This window comes from Tamandua tetradactyla, chromosome 9 (genome assembly GCF_023851605.1).
Source record: "Tamandua tetradactyla isolate mTamTet1 chromosome 9, mTamTet1.pri, whole genome shotgun sequence".
NCBI lineage: Eukaryota > Metazoa > Chordata > Mammalia > Pilosa > Myrmecophagidae > Tamandua > Tamandua tetradactyla.
This window is the reverse complement of record NC_135335.1, coordinates 95,671,345-95,692,010: the sequence shown is the minus strand read 5'-3', so window position 1 is coordinate 95,692,010 and position 20,666 is coordinate 95,671,345. Positions and strand designations below refer to the sequence as shown.

General features: G+C 35.7%; 1 protein-coding gene across 1 annotated transcript in view; it reads left to right on the top strand.

Moving 5' to 3' along the window:
- The window catches only part of HCN1 (hyperpolarization activated cyclic nucleotide gated potassium channel 1), a 437,825-nt gene that overhangs the window by 340,687 nt on the left and 76,472 nt on the right, over positions 1 to 20,666 (top strand). Inside the window, exon 6 of the mRNA XM_077115160.1 lies at positions 6,421 to 6,661. Coding sequence (XP_076971275.1) covers positions 6,421 to 6,661 — 241 coding nt within the window. The remainder of the gene's footprint in view (positions 1 to 6,420; positions 6,662 to 20,666) is intronic.

Here is a 20,666-nt window from a genome sequence, read left to right as displayed (position 1 = left end):
GCATCACCCACTTAGTTGGAGTGAATGGCAGCTCCTCGAAAAATCTGAAAATAACATTTCTATCTTATATATTATTTAAGACAACTTCTCAACTAATACAAATACATTTGCATACTGAGTTCCAACTTAGGATCTTCTGAATAACAAAGATTGCTCCTAATTTGATATTTCAGAGGAGACAGTTTGCAGCATTTCCCAAAGCATCTAATCTTATTTGACTTTATTTGACTTTCCATTATTTTCTTCCTCACTAGGAATTAGCGAAAGCTGTTAATGAACTCTCAGGGAGAAAATGCCCTGTAGGCATCAAGTAGCCAGTTTGCTGTTTTTCCCTCAGTTACTGCTCTGTCAGAGCTGCAGGCCTTATGCATTTTCTTATAGGACATCCTATGCAAAGAATATTACCGAAATCATATTTTTTGGCTTTATTTAATCAACACTGTTATATTGTACTATTCATTTTACATGCAAGGTATCCTCTATGGATTATGACACTGGATCATAATTATTAGTAAAACAACAATATCAAGTCCCTTCTAGAGAGCTTAAAATTGTAGATACTTTAAAATCATGTAATACTGTTTTGGTATTTTCCTTTACACTAAATATTTATTATGGTTTTATTTTAACAAAAATTATAAGCCCCTTTTCATTTAGATGTGCAATTAATTTTATAACAAAAAGTGATTTTCAAATGTAACAAGAAAAAGAAAAATCTGTTTCTTTTAAAGAGTAACATTTGAAATCCATGTCTTTTCTGATTGGCAACATAAAATGAGCATTACATTGATGCTATATAATTTGTGTTATATTCCTATGAGTAAAAATTTTCCTTAGAACAACACTTTTGTTTCTCCCTTATTTTTTTAAATTTCTTTTTTGTTTTGTTTTGTTTGTTTTTCTCCCTCCTAATTTTTTCAACTCTTATTGTTGTATAATGTAACATATACAAAGTAAAGAAAGAAAAGCAAAAGTTTTCAAATCACTCTTCAACAAGTAGTTACAGGCCAGATCCCAGAGTTTGTCGTGGGCTACCATTCATTCATTTCAGATTTTTCCTTCTAGCTGTTCCAGAACATTGGCGGCTAGAAGGAATAAATACATATTTTTTATCATCACAATTGATTTTTTTCTTTTTTGCGAAAAATAACGTATATACCAAAAGTAACAAGTTTCAAAGCACAATGCAGTAATTAGTTGCAGAACAGACTTCAGAGTTTGGTATGGGTTATAATTCCACAATTTTAGGTTTCTATTTCTGCCTGCTCTAAGATTCTCTGGAGACTAAGAGAAAGATCAATATAACGATTCAGCAGTCATACTCATTCGTTAAATTCCACGTTCTCTGTATAACTCCACCATCACATTTGGTCTTTCTGCAATCTTTAGGGGTATTTGGGCTATGCCCATTCTAACTTTGTCATGTTGGAAGGGGCTCAATAATATGGGGTAGGGAGATGGAACTAGTAAATGTTCTGGAGAGGCTGTGCCCTTTAGGATTCAGGAATTATCTGGTCAAGGGACTCATCTGAGGTTGTAGGTTTCTGTAAAGTTATCTGAGTGCATGAAACCTTTGTAGAATCTTACATTGCCCTAGGTATTCTTTAGGATTGTCAGGAATTTCTTTGGTTGGGGTTTGGCAAGTTATGATAAGTGGCATAAAAGTGACCTCCAGAGCAGCCTCTTGACTTTATTTGAACTCTCTCAGCCACTGATACCTTACTTGTTATACTTCTTTCCCCCTTTTTAGTCAGGATGACATTGTTGATCCCACAGTGTCAAGGCCAGACTCATCCTTGAGAGTCATCTCCCATGCTACCAGGGAGAATTTTCACCCCTGGATATTATGTCTCATGTGGGGCGAGGACAATGATTTCACCTACAGAGTTGGGCTAGAGAGAGTAAGGCCACATTTGAGTACAAAAGAGGTTCTCCAGAAGTAACTCTTAGGCATATTTATAGATAGACTAAGCTTCTCTGCTACCTACATAAACTTCACAAGAGCAATCCTCAAGATCAAGGGCTTGGCCTGTTGATTTGGGTGTCCCTAATGTTTGGCACAGTATCCAGGGTTTCCCCGATGGTAAAGTTTGATAGTTCCATATTTTTTCTCCCATCCCTCAAGGGACTTTGCCAGTACTTTTTGATTATCTGCTTAATATACTCGAGGGTATATCCAGGCATTACATTAAACTATACGGGATTAAAGGCCCTCATTCTTATTCTGGGCTCCCTGTGTTTGGATTATTTCAATGATCTATCTAGGCAGGTTGAATGAGACCATATGCTAGGTTCTGGACAAAATAAACCTTTCTTACTTTGGTCTCAAAGAGTAGGCAACGTTCTAAACTGTAGAAAATGTCTTCTTTACTCCTGTTTTCTGAATTACTTTCTCCCTCATTATTGGTGCCATTCAATAGCACAGTAATTTTCAAAATTTGAGGTAATTATGAATTTTTCTGTTTGTAAAGATATATTTGATAGAAACATATACCTCAGGTTGAAAATTATAAGAGGTATATACATTTTTGTATTGTATTCAAAGACTAGAGTTTTGTACTCCAAAACAATAGAAACAGAAACCTACTTGGGACATGATATTTGTACTCACATTGCACAATAATATGATTTTTTTTAGATATCTATTATATCTTATTGCCTTGCTTCTTTTATATGAGTTGATTTAAAGTAATGTGCTTTATGTACTACTAAAAAGTAGCAAATTTCTTTTCATAAGTATTACTAAAAAATAGTACATTTCTTTTCATAAGTATCAAGAACAGTAATTGCATTTTAAACATAATAATTTATTTAAATGTCCAGAAAAGTTACAAAGATAATAAACAGCTCTCATATACCTCAAGCTAGTTTTCCTTATTATTAACATCTTACTTTAGTATGGTGAATTTATCACATCTAATGAGCCAATATTGATACATTTTTATTAGCTAAAGTCTATACTTTATTGATATTTCCTTAGTTTTTAACTAATGTATTTTCTGTTCAGGATTCCATCCGGGATACTACATGGCATTTAGTCATAATGTTTCCTTAGGCTCATTTTGGCTATGAATGTTTCTTTGTTTTTAATGAAGTTGACAGTTTTGAGGAGCACTGGCCAACTATTTTGTTCAATGTCCCTCTATTTGGGTAGGCTGTTCTTATGATTATACTGGGGTTATGGGTTTGGGGAATGACTAGCTAGAGATAAAGTGTCATTCTTATCGCGTTATATCAAGAGTACATGTAATGAGTGCTACTTATCACTATTGTTTTTAACCTTAATCACCTGGCTACAGGTATTAAAAGTCAGATTTTCCTAAAAATAACTCTCCCCCTCTTTTCCGTACTGTGTGCTTTTCCACACATAAGGGGTGGGAACTTATGTTTCACGCCTTGAGGGATGATTATCTATATAAATTATTTGGAATTTTTCTGCACAGGAGATTTACTTATTATTCCCCATTTTAAAATGTATCCAATCATTTATGGATGTCAGTATGGAGTGATGATTATTTATTTTATATTTTGAATTATAATCCAATATTATATAATTTATTTTGTGCTCAGATTGTTCCGGTTTTAACCACTGGGGGCCCTTTCAGTTGACTTCTGTATCCCTTTGGTATACCCCATCCTTGTGTTTGTTGGTGATGGTACAGTGTTTGTTTGCTTAACACTTCCATACTTTCTGGCACTACAAGCTGCTCCAAGACGGAAGTAATTACATTAAAATAAAGAAGCGCCTTATTACTAAGGTCATGTGTACGGTTTCCTTGGGCTACTGAACTTTCCTCAATTCACTACAAGTAGACAAAACTCTAAACTCAGACCATTTTGTTGAAAGGGCTCCTTACAACTGCCACTAAGAATCTAGATGGAGATTAGAGTGATTGATAACTAGGTGTTTTGTTTAAGGAAATGTGTTATAAAGAAATGTGATTGATGGAGGAGGAGTTTTAAAGGTTCTGCTTCACTTCTGGAGAGGTATTAATAATTTGTGTTTTCTATAGGAAAATGTGCTATAAGGAAATGTGATTGATGGAGAAGAGCTTTTAGAAGTTTTACCTCACTTCTAAGCTCACACAATCATTTCCACTAAAGTATACCTCCTCAAAACAGGCAAATTCCATGGGAGAAACGATTTTAGATGCAAAGTAGTTTCTCACACTTTATTTTACCCTGTCATGTATTTTTTTAGAATTTACAGCTGCAGTGAGGTAGTTTTCACATGGAAGTAAAAGTTTCCCAGAGAAAAAAGACAAATGGATTTCTTCAAACAATAACAGTAATCTGAAATTACTGCATCACATACAGTGTGCAGCATAGAAAAAATTCTTCATATGAGTAAAGACCCATTTGTATATATATATATGTATAAAATATTTTTTATAAAATATTCTTCTTATTTTCCAAAATGAAAAGCAAGAAAACAGTGAGGTAAAAAATTTATATAGTACAAAGAATGTAGGTGAAAAGATTATCTTTTATTATTTTTCTTTGAAAACTCTTATTTCCTCTACAACCTTAATTTCAGTTTCCTACACAGCATCCTTCTATGTGGTTTTACATGTGAAATAATTAAGTCTCAAACATCAGTCCTGTCACTTTGACATCTCTCTTGCTTTAACTCCCGCTTCACCTTTTGTCTCTGTACAGCTTATGTATAGAAGTATTTTGAATAATAAAAAGCACATTTTTCACCTAGAAGCCACTTATTTGAGAAAGCATTCTGAGTTGTAGGTAACCACCTTCAACAGGAATAATATTTTTTTCCATGAGAAACCTTTATCAACAAATCTGAAACTCTACCTTCCTTCTTTCTTTCCTTTCTTCTTGTCCTCCTTTCCTTTTTCCCCCTTCCTTTCTTCCTTCTTTCCTTCCATCTGTCATTCCTTCTATCCATACCTATTTACATATATATTGAACACTTACTAAATACTGGATCTAATTCTTGTCCCCAAACCTGCTCTTTCCCACCAAGATTTCTAAAGGAAACCAGCAATAAGTGATCACAAACTGCTCTGGACACAGCCCACACAGAGTCAACCACAAAATCTGTACATTATTTGGGCTTGGGTCATATTTTGTTATGTACCACATGTAATATCTTTCTCTTGGTTTTGCTGCTATGTTCACCTTCTGGTTATTGCTGCTAATCTTACCATCTTCTATAAAGCACCATTATTAAAGACACTTCTCTGCTGAACTCACAGAATATTGTTGAGGATGAAGCACCTTCATTTCCATACTGGAACAAAATTATGTGCCCAAGATATCAGCAAGAATATTTTGACCCAGTTATAAAAAACCAGCTCGTTTTGTGAAGCAAAGCTTGGGAACACCTTCTTTCCTCTGCTTGGAATCCAGTAGTTTATATACTGCATTCCCCTCAGACAGGATTCAGTTTTCAGACTGTTAATTCCACCATCCTTTTTGCTGTCTTCCCACTTTTAAGCCAGATCATGAATTCAGGCCCAGGCTTTTCCTTTTGCAGCTCACAGGACAAAATTTTCTGAAGGAAAACATTGCAGCAAAATTTATATTCCATTTGTGTATTCTGTGTCACAAATCTGACTTGCAAGATCAAGAATGTTTGGTCCCAATTCCTTATTTTGGCATAGAGAGATACCAGTATGTTCAATCTGGGTCAGAAGACAGAGAATGAAATCAAACATACAGGTCTTCTCAGATTTTGAAGTGGCTTGACACAGGAATAAAACAAATAAAAAAAGCAAAAGCCACGAAAAGGGAAATATAACCTCTCTCAAATCCAAGACTTCCAATGGAAATGCAAGTCTTTGGAAAGAGTGATTTTCTTATCTAGCCTAGAAGCAGAATTCATTGGTTATTATAGATGAGAGAGTATCATTTGTGTAATTTTTCTCTGCACTCTACATATTTCTGACTCTATTATGAATGGCTTTAAGAAAAAACACCAAAATGCTAAAATGCATTTGTTTGGCAGCTGGAATCTTATTTCAAAATTCCTGTCAGAGGATGAAAGTTAGAATGTGCAACACAATGGAACACTGACACTGTAATGTTACAGCTAATAGGAAGGGATGTGTCTTTCTTTCTTCATAAGAAAAGATGAAATGATGGCTGAAATTCTTCCAAATTTTATAAGTTTTAATTTCATATATGGAATAATAAAGGAGTGGGAAGTTATAAAAGTTGTTGGGAGTTTCATATACTTTACAAAAGCTTACTGAATATTTATTATATGCCTATACTACAGTAGATGATGAGAACATAAAATTTCAAAAAAAATCCCTGGCATTGATGAGATATGTGGATTATTGGGATTTATGCATTTATGGTTCTGAATTTAAAATGAAATGTTTGTATTTCAGCATGTTTTCCTTCCTGATTTAACTAGTCTCTCTCTTAATTTTTGCTTATTCTTGCCACCTTTAGGAGATAGTCAACTTCAATTGTCGTAAACTGGTGGCTACAATGCCTCTTTTTGCTAATGCGGATCCTAATTTTGTGACTGCCATGCTCAGCAAGTTGAGGTTTGAAGTGTTTCAACCTGGAGATTATATCATACGAGAAGGAGCTGTGGGTAAAAAAATGTATTTCATTCAACATGGAGTTGCTGGTGTCATCACAAAATCCAGTAAAGAAATGAAGCTGACAGATGGCTCTTACTTTGGAGGTTAGTAAGGAAGAAAATGTAAACGTGATAAATTCATAGTTGCTTGAGATACATGTCTATCACAATTGAGATATATCTGAATGTTGGTGTTTAATGGCCTTGTGTTTGAATTCTCATAAAATTGCCTATAATGGTATGTTTTCATATTACAGAATCTCATTTTCAATGTATGTGCATTTACTAGTGTTATTAGATGAGGTACATTATTTCATCCTCTTTAACTGGAACTAAATTACAGTGGCTTAAACAAGATGGAAAGCATATTTTTGCCTCATGAAGAAGCCCAGGAGAATTAGATGGCATGCTCCAATACAGACCCAGAACCAGATTCTTTTTATTTTGGCTGCCGTCCACTTGAAAGGAGTGCATCCTCTCTACCATATTTTTATATGGTCCACAAAAGGGCAGAAACAGTGTCTCAGTCAACCAGGGCTCATGACAAATATCACACACCACTTGGCTTAAATTAAAGGATTTTATTGTCTCATAGTTTTACAGGCAAGCGGTCCAAGTCAAGGTATTGCCAGGTTATGCTTTCTCCTGGAGCCCATAGCATTCTGGTGATAGCAGTCTCCTGCTATACAGCAATCTCTCTCACGCGCGCGCTTCTATTTCTTTTACTTATAATCACTGAAGCCATATTTGATTAAAGTCTGACGTTTGTCCACACCTTAACCAACAAAACCATTTTCAAAGGTTCTTTTACACATGGGTCCACACTCACGGATTATGACTTGAACATATCTTTTGTAGAGCACATGATTCACTCCCTGTCAGAGACCAAGTGAAGAACAAGCAGCTTCTCTTTAGATATGTTAAAATATGTGCCCCAGAAATTGTCACCATCATTGCTACTCCCATCTCATTGGCTAAAATTTAGTCACAAAATCACCTCCAGCTATAAGAAACGTTGAGAAATGTAGTCACTAGTTAGAAGGCAATTTGCCTTGCTAAAAATTCTGAAAATTTGGATTGTTTCCAACTTTATTACTATAATAAGATATATATTTATATCTGTGCATATGTACCAGAAACTGCTAGGAGTTGAATTGCTGGGTCAAAGACAATGCATATTTTTAAATGGAGATAAAATATTCAAATTGCCTCTGTGATGAGACCGCCTGGTTCTACATTGCTTTGTTGACTCGTTTTTAGTTTTTGTCCTCTTAATAAGTAAAAGTGGCATCCTTTTATCATGCAGTTTGCATTTTCATTATTATTAATGAGGTTGAAGCACCACTTCTTAGGTGTATTGACCATGGGTATTTATATTTCTCTTTCTATTTTTGGCATGTTTTTCTACTAACTGTCTTCTCCAAGATTAGTTCTGGTATTTTAATTGCTTCATGATGTCTCTCATTCTGATCTTCATTTTTGTTCATTCAAATCTGTCTATCCTTTCCGTTAAGGGACTAGAGATTGTGTGATTATTTGGTGGGCATTGCACACTGCAGAATTATGAGCATTCTTTCTATATTTCTCTTATTTTGTTTAATGTCATTACTTTTTTTTTGGTTGTCTGGTCTGGTAATTGAACCTGGGTCTCCAGCATGGAAGGCGAGCATTCTACCACTGAACCACTAACGTTAATACATTTTGTTATGACTATTTTAGTGATTATTTTATTATTATTTACTGTACTTTAACAATATGCATATTTCTATCACATTTTTATTTCTGGTACCAATTCATCGAAAACATATTTGTGAGTGTAGTGTGAGGTCAGATTATCTACTTTCCCCCAAATTGACAATTTTCCCACAATTATTTATAGAATATTCCATCCTTTTGCAAAACTCTGAAGTTTCTTTAATAATACACTGGGTTTAAGGCATTTTCCTTTCTTCCTACTCTCCTTTCTCCTCAGAGTGACTCTTTCTCACCAGCCTCTTATCCTTTTGTACAGATTGGGCTGAGGAAAAAGGTGATTAGGACAAGCTCAGAAGCTATAGTATCTACTTTAGAAATGGCAGAGAACTAATGTTTGGATGAAGGAAAAAGAATGAGTGACTTGAAGCTTATGGGGTAGGAAGTACAGCATGCATGTGCAGGGATAGTGCATGGATGGAGGATAAAAATCTTTGAGACAATTCCAGAGGTGGGTTAAATATGCAGAAGAAAGTTTAGAAAGGAAGTTTTTCAAATGTTATTATGCCTTAAGAGTAGATTTCCACATTTGACATGCATTTTGTGAATTTGGAAGAGCTTTAAATTACATTTATGTTATATTTGGTAATATGAGTAACATGTGCCTCTATGGCTTTATGTGGATTAAGCTGTTAGAAAAGTCAGTTACATTAGTAAATGTCCTTGTGTTGATCCATGAGATTTTTCTGGGATAATTCTGTTTTTCCTCATACATTATTCTTTATACACGATGTAGTTCTGTCCACAGCTAGATTGGTCTATAATTTTATTTTTATAGTAATTATTTTTTGCAATCCCTTGATGACTTTAGGTATCAGGTTTTATTGCTTCTTAGAACAATAAGAAAATTCTTTCTATTTTACAGAAGTTTAATCTATTCATTGCATGTTATTTGAGGGACAGTTAGGCTTCACAAGTAAATCAATCTCTCTCTCATTTCCTGTCTTCAGTGGTTATGGAAATACTGAGATTTTCTAACTTTTTATGAGTAACCATTAAGTTCACATAATTCAGTTGTTCATAAAACTGAGTAAACATTAGAATATCCTGGGATGCTTTGCAGCAAGAGAAAAACAATCCATCATATATAATGGAAGCTCAATAAGCCTATGTGTGGCTTTCTCAGCAGAAACCATGGAGGAAAGAAGGCAGTAGTATGATATATTTAAGGTACTAACAGAGAAAAACTGCTAATCAAGAATTCTATTTCCAACAAAGTTGTCCTTCAAAAATGAAGGGATATTAAAATATTTTCTGGCAAATAATCACTGAGAGAATTTGTGACTAAGAGACCAGCTCTGCAAGACATACTAAAGGGAGCCCTACAGACAGATAGGAAAAGGCAGGAGAGAGAATTGTGGAGAAAAGTGTAGAAGTAAAGACTATCAGTAAAGGTAAAAAGAGAAAAAAAATGAGAAATGACTTATGAAATCCAAAAGTCAAAATGGTAGAAGAAAATACTGCCTTTATGGTAATAACATTAAATGTCGATGGATAAACTCCCCAATCAAAAAACATACACTGGCAGAATGGATTAAAAAGCAGGACCCATCTGTATGCTGACAACAGGAGACACACTTTAGACCCAAGGACAAAAATAGGTTGAAACTGAAAAATTGGGAAAAAATATTTCTTGCAAACAACAATCACAAAAAAGCAGGAATACTTAGATTGATATCCTGCAAATTAGACTTCAAATGTGAAACAGAAGAGGAAAAGAAGGACACTGTACATTAATAAAACGAACAATTGAAGAAGAAGACATACCAATCATAAATATTTATGCAATGAGCTAGAGTGTTACAAAATACATGAGACAGCAGGCTGTGTGTGAGAGAGAAATAAGCCTATTATTTATGAACAGGAGCATTGCCTTTTCATCTAATCTGTCATCTCACTGTCCCTTGGCAGCCTCTGGGTTTTCAGGGTTTGCATACTTCTTGATTGTCACATATCCTGGGACAAGTCAGGCCCAGCATGAAGGACTCCACATTTGCAATAGGCTAACAAAGGCCAGTGCACCTGGAGACCTCCCCTCACACTACAAAAACCAGATGAGTGGCTGACCAGGGCATCTTTTGATTTTAGCACTAGCTCCAGGGTCAGGCACTTACCAGCAACTGCGTAACACATGTCTGTCCCTTTCAGCATGCCAAGAAACCAGGTTCAGAGCAAGCCTGGCATGTTTGCTTTTATCCCATCCTGAGCTTGGGCCCCCTGGCCAGGATTTGAGCAAGTTTGAAGTAAAAAAAAAAAAAAAAGACATTGGGCAAACACTGACAACAATGAAGGGAGAAGTAGACCCCTTTACCATAATAGTTTTAGGCTTCAGTTCCCCGCTGTCATCAATAGATGGAACATCTAGACAGGGGATCAATAAGGAAACAGAGATTTTGAATAATATGATAAATGAGCCAAACTTACCAGACATTTACAGAACATTACACCTCACAACAGCAGAATACACATTTTTCTCAAGTGTGCATGGATCATTCTCAAGGATATACCATATGCTGGGTCACAAAGCAGATATCAATAAATTTTAAAAGTTTGAAATTATACAAAACCCTTCCTCAGATCATAATGAAATGAATTTGGAGATCAGTAACGTCAGAGGGCCAAAAATCTCACAAGTAGACAGAGGCTCAATAACACACTCTTAAACAACCAATGGATCAAGGAAGAAATTATAAGCAAATCAATAAATATCTTGAGACAAATGAAAATGAAAACACAACATACCAAAATTTATGGCATGCAGCTTCTGGGTCAAGATGGCGGCTTAACAACGTGCACTTTTTAGTTCGTTCTCCAGAACAACTACTAAATAACCAGAAACAGTACAGAACAGCTCCTGGGGCCACGTCAGTGACCAGACACACAGCATACCCCAGTCTGGACCAGCTGGACCGGCTGCAAGCACCCCCCAGAACCGTGAGTTCCCAAAGCTGTGGCAGCCAGCGCCCCTCCCCAACAGCTCGCTTCCTAGAGGGGAAAGGAAAGGACTTTACCAGCAGCAGGGACTGGACACAATCAAACGCCAATTGTGGAACTAATTAACAAATTCTGACTACTAAAAATAGGACCCCAGCTTAGGTGAACCTGATCAAAGCAGAGGTTGCTCGTTTTTGCCCCAGCACCAAGGGGGCAGGACTGACAGAAAAAGGGGAAAAAAGAAGAAGGAAACAGAGGTTTTTGTGGCTGTGTATCTACAAAGGCTTGACTGCCTCTGGATACAGTGGCAGGACTTTTCAGGCTGCAACTGCCCCAGGCACAGGCAGAAGTGAGCTCTTTTGGGGGCTTATCTGGAGCCTGTGCCTTCCCCAGGGGAGAGGTGAAGCCCAGCTCAGGTGGAATCCTTCCATCAAGGAATTCAGACCCCAGGGCTTGGTAATTTGAAGCCATTAAAACCAGCCTACAACCTCTCCTCTGTCTCCACCATGCCTTCAGCAGGGAGAGTCTGCCAAAGTTAAAGGTACCGCATCATCTTATGCTGGTGGGACCTGCAGTCAGACAAGCACCACACACAGGGCAGGATAAGAAAAACAGAGTCCAGAGACTTCACAGGAAAGTCTTTCAACCTGCTGGGTCTCACTCTCAGGGAAAACCAACACAGGTGACTCTACTCCTGATAGGAGGCCAGTTTGGTCTGGGAAAATCTGGCTGGGGCCTATAATATCTTAGTAGACCCTGCTAAGTGTTTGTGTGTGTGTGTGGGGGGGAGGCACCACACAAGCAGGGCAAGAAACAAGAAAACAAGTACTGAAAAATTCTCCTCTGTTAAACAAAACTTAAGCTAAAGGTCCAGATAAAGCTGAATGGAATGTCAAAGAACAGATAGAAAACGAATTCATCAAGCAAGAAAACCCTAGATAAAAGAAGTGAAAGCAATCTCCAGAATAAACTAATTAAGGTAATTAAATGCCTAGACGCCAGTGAAAAATAACAAATCACACTAGGAAAATTGACGATATGGCCCAGTCAAAGGAACAAACCAACAATTCAAATGACATATAGGAGCTGAAACAATTAATTCAGAATGTACGAACAGATATGGAAAACCTCATCAAAAACAAAATCAATGAACTGAGGGAGGATATAAAGAAGGCAAGGAAAGAACAAAAATAAGAAACTGAAAATCTGAAAAAACAAATCACAGAACTTATGGGAATGAAAGACACAGTAGAAGAGATGAAAAAAACAACAGAAACCTACAATGGTAGATTTTGAGAGACAGAACACAGGATTTCAAAATTGGAAAACAGAACATCTGAAATCCAACAAGAAACAGAAACTATAGGTAAAAAAAAGGAAAAATATGAGCAGGGACTCAGGGAATTGAAAGACAATATGAAGTACACAAATATACATGTTGTGGGTGTCCCAGAAGGAGAAGAGAAGGGAAAAGGAGGAGAAAAACTAATGGAGGAAATTATCACTGAAAATTTCCCAACTCTTATGAAAGACTTGAAATTACAGATCCAAGAAGTACAGCGTACCCCAAAGAGAATAGATCCAAATAGACATACTCTAAGACATTTAATAATCAGAATGTCAGAAGTCAAAGAGGAAGAGAGGATCTTGAAAGCAGCAAGAGAAAAGCAATCCATCACATACAAGGGAAGCCCAAGAAGACTACGCACAGATCTCTCAGCAGAAACCATGGAGGCAAGAAGACAGTGGGATAATATATTTAAATTATTAAAAGAGAAAAGCTGCCAACCAAGAATTCTATATCCAGCAAAATTGTCCTTCAAAAATGAGGGAGAAATTAAAACATTTTCAGACAAAAAAATCACTGAGAGAATTTGTGACCAAGAGACCAGCACTGCAAGAAATACTAAAGGAAACACTAGAGACAGATAAGAAGACAGAAGAGAGAGGTGTGGAGAAGAGTGTAGAAAGGAAGACTATGAGTAAAGGTAAAAAGAAGGAAAATTAGATATGACCTATAAAATCTAGAAGGCAAAATGGTAGAAGAAAGTACTACCCATGCAGTAATAACACTGAATGTTAATGGATTAAACTCTCCAATCAAAAGACATAGTCTGGCAGAGTGGATTAAAAAACAGGACCCATCTATATGCTGTCTCTACTCAAAGGACACGAGGCCAAGGACACAAATGGACATTTACACACCAGTGTTTATAGCAGCATTATTAACAATTACCAAGAGATGGAAACAGCCAAAATGTCCATCAACAGACAGTTGGCTAAACAAATTGTGACATTTACATAAGATGGAATATTATGCAGCTGTAAGACAGAATAAAGTTATGAAGTATGTAACAACATGAATGGACCTTAAGGACATTATGCTGAGTGTGATTAGCCAGAAACAAAAGGACAAATACTGTATGGTCTCACTGATATGAAATGACATTAGTGAATAAACTTGGAATATTTCCTTGGTAACAGAGACCATCAGGAGATAGAAATAGGGTAAGATATTGGGTAATTGGAGCTGAAGGGATACAGACTGTGTAACAGGACTGGCTACAAAAACTCAGAAATGGACAATACTACCTAACTGTAATGTAATTATGTTAAAACACTGAATGAAGCTGCATGTGAGAATGATAGAGGGAGAAGAGATGGGGACATAAATGAAATCAGAAAAAAAGATGTTAAAGATCGAGATGGTATAATCTAGGAATGCCTAGAGTGTATAATAATAGTGAAATGTTCAATGTACAAATTTTAAAATGGTTTTGCATGAGGAAGAACAAAGGAATGTCATTATTGCCGGGTGCTGAAAATAGATGATAATTAATACTTTAAAATGTCACCTTATGTGTGAGACTAAAGCAAAAAATGTTTATTTGTTACAAAATTTAGGTTTTGACTAGAGCATTTCCTAATATAACTCATGTAGATAGTTTGATTGAATGTCATAAGTACTTGGAATCTCAGGTAGCACATGAGATTTTGTTGGTTTGTCCAGAGTGATGCCCCGATGAATCCCAGAGTGATTTGATCAGTGACTGGAAAAGTATTTGCAAGCCCCCTTCGGGAAATGGTGAGAGTGGGGAGAAATTCAACTTCCCCAAGTTGAATTCTTGATATTCTCACAAGCAGTGTGGACAACCAAAGCTATAGGCTGAGCCCCCAGTCTTGGGGTTTGTTCATATGAAACTTAACCCCACAAAGGGTAGGTCAAGTCTACTTAAAATTTAGGCCTAAGAGTCACCCCCAAGAGAGCCTCTTTTGTTGCTCAGATGTGGCCTCTCTCTCCAGCCAACACGACGAGCAGTCTCACCACCCTCCCCCTCTCTGCGTGTGGACCTTCCTGGCAACGTGGGACAGAGATCCTGGAATGAGCTGAGACTCAGCATCAAGGGACTGAAAGAAACCCTAGAATGAGCTGAGAATTAACATCAAGGGATTGAGAGAACCTTCTTGACCAAAGGGGGAACAGTGAAATGAGACTTATGTGTCAATGGCTGAGAGATTCCAAACAGAGGAATCTCCAGGAAACAGAGGTTATCCTGGAGGTTATTCTTATGCATTAAGTAAATATCACCTTGTTGTTCAAGATGTAGTGGAGAGGCTGGAGGGAACTGCCTGAAAATGTAGAGCTGTGTTCCAGTAGCCATGTTTCTTGATGATGATTGAACAATGACATAGCTTTCACAATGAGACTCTGTGAATGTGAAAACCTTGTGTCTGATGCTCCTTTTAGCTACTATGTCAACAGAAGAGTAGAACACATGGAATAAAAATAAATAATAGAGGGAACAAATGTTAAAATAAATTTAGTTTGAAATGCAAGTGGTAAATGAAAGTGAGGGGTAAGTTGTATGGTATGTATAATCTTTTTTTTTCTCTGTTATCATTTTATTTCTTTTTCCGTTGTCTTTTTATTTCTTTTTTTAAATAGATGCAAATGTTCTAAGAAATGATGAATATGCGACTATGTGATGATATTAAGAATTACTGATTGTATATGTAGAATGGAATGATATCTTAATGCTTTGTTTGTTAATTTTTTTAATTAATAAGAAAAGTTAAAAAAATTTATGGCATACAGCAAAGGCAGTGCTGAGAGGAAATTGTATTGCCTTAAATGCGTATGTTTAAAAAAAAAAAAGAGCAAAAATCAAAGAATTAACTGTTCACTCGGAAGAACAAAGAAAATGAACAGCAAACTTGCCCCAAAGCAAACAAAAGGAAAGAAATAACAAAGATTAGAACAGAAATAAATGAAATTGAAAACTGAAAACAATCAATAATATCAGTAAAACTAGAAGTTGGTTCTTTGAGAAAGTTGGTAAAATAGAATGACCTTTAGCTTGGTTGACAATAAAAAAAGAGAGAGGATGCAAATAAATAAAATCAGAAGTGGAAAAGGAGACATAAACACTAACCCTGCAGAAAGAAAGGAGGTAATGAGAGGATCCCATGAGCAACTATATGCTAATAAACTAGACAATGTAGATGAAATAGACAACTTCCTAGAAAGACACAAATAATCAACATTGACTTGAGAAGAAAAGATGACCTCAGCAAACCAGTCACAAGTAAAGAAATTGAATCAGTCATCAAGAATCTCCCCAAAAGAAAAAGTCCAGAACTGATGGCTTCACATGTGAATTCAAACAAGAATTTAAGAAAGAATTATTACCAAACCTGCTCAAACTCTTCAAAAACAATGAAGAGGAGGGAAAGCGTCCTAACTTATTCTATGAAGCCAACCTCATCCCTAATACCAAAGCCAGAAAAAGATGCTACAAGGAAAGAAAATTACAGACCAATCTCTCTAGTGAATATAGATGTATAATCCTCAAAAAAAACCAAAATACTTGCAAATCAAATTCAGCAGCACATAAAAAGAATTATACTCATGACCAAATAGGGTTTATTCCAGGTATGCAAGTCTGGTTAACATAAGAAAATCAGTTAATGCAATACACCATATCAACAAACCAAAGCAGAAAAACAACATGATCATCTTGATTTATGCAGAAAAGGCATTTGACAAAATTCAACATCCTTTCTTGATGAACACACTTCAAAGGAAAGGAAATAAAAGGGAATTTTTTCAACACAATAAAAGAAATATATGAAAAACCCGCAGCTAACATCATCCTCAGTGGGGAAAGACTGAAAGCTTTCCCTCTAAATCAGGAGCAAGACAAGAATGTCCACTGTCAGCATTGTTATTCAGCATTGTACTGGAAGTCCTAGTCAGAGCAATCAGACAAGAAAAAAATAAAATAAGAGGCATCCAAATTGGAAAGAGAGAAGTAAAACTCTCATGTTTGCAGATGACATGATGCTATATGTTGAAAATCTTGAAAAATCTATAACAAAGCTACTAGAGCTAAGAAATGAGTACAGCAAAGTGGCAGGGTACAAGATCAACACCCCCAAATCAGTAGTGTTTCTATACACTAGTGATCAGCAGTCTGAGGAAGAAATCAAGTAAAAAATTGCATTTACAATAGCAATCAAAATTCCAAAATTTATTTAGGAATATCTTTAACAAATGATACAAAAGATGTGTACACAGAAAACTTCAATAAATTGCTAAAAGAAATCATGGAAAACCTAAATAAATGAAAGGGCAAACCGTGTTCATGGATTAGAAGAGTAAATATTGTTAAGATGTCAATTGTACCCAAATTGATTTATAGATTCAATGCAATACCAATTAAAATCCCAGCAACTTACTTTACAGAAATTGAAAAAACAATAACCAAATTTATTTGGAAGGGTAGAGTGCCTTGAATAGCTAAAAAGATCTTAAGAAAGAAAAATGGAGCAAGAGGTTTCACACTACCCAACTTTAAACATATTATGAAGCTGCAGTTGTAAAAACAGCATGATACTAGAATAAAGATAGATATACTGACCAATGAAATCAAATTGAGTATACAGAAATAGACCCTCTTATCTATAGACACTTGATCTCTGATAAGGCAGTCAAGCCAACCCACCTGGGACAGAGCATCCTCTTTAATAAATAGTGTTTAGAGAACTGGATATCATATGCAAAAGAATGAAAAAGGATCCATATCTCACACCCTATACAAAGATTAACTCAAAATGCATCAAAGACCTAAACATTAGAGCTAAGACTATAAAAATTTAAGAAGAAAATGTAGGGAAATATTGTATGAATCTTGTAATAGGAGACAGTTTCCTAGACATTACCCCCAAAGCACAAGCATTGAAAAAATAAATAGACAAATCAGATCCCCTCAAAATTATACACTTTTGTGCATCAAAGAAGTTTGTTAGGAAAATAAAAAGGTAGCCTGTGGAATGGGAGGCAATATTTGGAAACCACATATCAGATAAGGGTTTAGTACCCAGAATATTTAGAGATTCTTCAACTCAACAACAAAACGACAAAAAAGCCAGTTTAAAAAATGGGAAAAAGACATGAACAGACACTTCTCAGAAGAGGAAATGCATATGGCTAATAGGCATATGAAAAGATGCTGAACTTCACTGATTATTAGGGAAATGTTAATCAAAACCACAATTAGCTATCATCTGACACTCATAAGAATGGCCATTAACAACAAAATAGAAAATGACAGGATGTAGAAAGGGTGTGGAGAAAGAGGCACACTTACCCTGTGGGTGGGAATGTAAAATGGTATAACTGCTGTGTAAGGCAGTTTATGATTCCTCAGGAAACTAAGTAGAATTGCCATATGATCCATCAATCTCATGATTAGGTGTATATTCAGAAGAACTGAAGGCAAGGACACAAACGGACATTTGCACACTGATGTTTATAGCAACATTATTTACAATTACCAAGAGATGGAAACAACCCAAATGTCCATCAACAGACAAGTGGCTAAACAAGCTGTGGTATATACATACAATGGGATAATATGCAGCTGTAATACATAATAAAGCCATGAATTTATGAACCTTGAGGACGTTATACTGGGTGAAATTAGCCAGAAAAAAAAGGACAAATATTGTATGGTTTCACTAATATAAGGTAACATTAATGAGTGAACTTTGAGAGTTGAAGTTAAGAACACAGGTTATCAGGAGATATAAATATGGTAGAGATTGGGTATTTGGTACTACAAGAATACAGATTGTGCAACATAAATGATTGTAAAAATTTGGAAATGGATAACAAAATACTACCTGATTGTAGCACAATAATATAAGTACACTGAATGAAGCTGACTGTGAGTATGATTGAGGAAGAAGGTCTGGGGGCACCTATGAAACCAGAAGGAATGATAGAGAATAAAGAGTAAGATGGTATAACTTAAGAATGCCTAGAGTGGACAATGATGGTTATTAAATGTATGAGGAAGAACAAATGAATGTCAACATTTCAAGTTGTTGAAAATGGATGGTATACAGGGAAAAAAAAGTACAATCAATGCAAGCTAGAATCTATAGTTAACAGTAGCATTGTAATATGATTCCAGTGAATGTAATAAAGGCATTATACGAACACTAAATGCCAACAGTCAGGGGGCATGGGAGAAGGTTGTGGATTCTTTGTGGAAGAAAGGGAAATGTCTCTATATAGATTATGTTGGCATATCTATTTACTTAGGTTGCCTTGTATGATGTGTGAATAAAACTGTTTAAAATTTAAAAAAAAGAATGCCTTTGTCATTTTAAAACAATGACGCTTAATGAGTGCTTGTAATAATCACTTTAAGCGCAGCAATAAATGTGACCCTGTGATTGTGGGAAAAAAATAATATCCTGGGACGCTTTAAAAAACAATCTCTTCAAATTCCCTTAGTTTTTACTTACCATCCTTTTCCTATTAAAAATACCATCTATGATATCACAAAAAATTAACAGAAGTGACTTTTTATTTTCTCCTGTTCCATAATGTACCTTTGGAAGATAGTTACTATGTGAAGCCCACAATTAGGAGATGGGAAGTAATATGCCACTTCCTTAAGGGGAGCATGTCTACATAAATTATTTGGAACTATTTTGAAAAGCACTTGTTCCCTTCCACTTATTTATTGTTTCAATCTTTTGATTATATCAGTATGGACACATGGATATGTGCTTTGTAATATGGGTTATAATCCAACACTTCTTTATTAATTATGTTGCTCAAGTTCCAGCTTTGGCTTTGAGTTCTTTCAGGTGACCCTTATGGCCCTTTGAAATGTGCCCATCATTGTTATTGTTGTTTATCGAGGTTTTTCTTATTTCTTTTGGTACTGCAGATTCTCCAGGCTCATCTTACATATTTTCTACCCCCATTCTAAAATCAGCCATTTCTCCAAGGAACCCTGGTTCTTTCCTTCAGAGAATGGCATTAGACAATAAGTATTCTTCCTACTGGGATGTCATTGCTTCTAGACTCTCTCAACTGAATCAACAAAGAGATGTATTTGTGTATAATAACCCATATATATGTGTGTGTGTGTATAAATATCTGTATCTATATTTAGCTAACCATGAGTTCATACTGATATCTCCAAAACTAATTCCTTATGATCTGGATCATTCTGTTTTTCACCCCTTGCTAATTTGTAACTTCCCACTCTAACAGTAAGAAATTTGGCTTCCACTACCCACCATTCATTTACCTAATTGTTCAGTTCTAGTATGCATGTGTGGTGATAACAGGATTGCTAACATGTATGTCCATGGGAAATAAGGTTATTATAGAATACAATGCTTATGTACCATTCCATTTGCAATTAGTTTACAGACTCCATTGATTTTCAGAGTCACCACCTATTCTCCCACCCATGTCAGTGAAGTTGCTTCATATGTTTGTAATAGAGTTAATTCTTATCATGGTCTGCAATCCATCCTGAGGCACCATGACCTCCTAAATGTTTTATTTTTAATTTCCATACCTAAAGGTTTATACTTTGTGCTGTAGAATTATATAAATGTTGACAAATGATTAATTTATTGTATTACCATTGCAGTATTGTACAAACTTTTCACCATCCTAAAAATTTACCTGTGCTCACCTGTCCCACTCTCTCCCATCTCAAACCCATGGCAATCACTGAACTGTTTATTATCTCTATACTGTTGCATTTTCTGAAATTCAATATACTTGGAATAATACATTGGGTAGTTTTGTTTTGTTTTGTTTTTCAAATTCCCATTTGCTCATTAGTAAATGGGAAAGCAACTGACTTAATGGGAAAACAATTAGCTTTTATATATTAAACTGGTATCCAGGGACAGTAGTAGTCACTTAATAGTTGAAGGGATTTTTTGTGAGTTTTTTTTTTTTGACAACTCTTTGGAATTTTTCTACATAGACCATCTTGTCACCTACAAACGGAGATGGTTTTATTTCTTCATTTACAATCTGTACACCATTACTTCATTTTCTCATGGTAGTTCACAAGCTGAAACTTCCATCTGTGCGTTACTC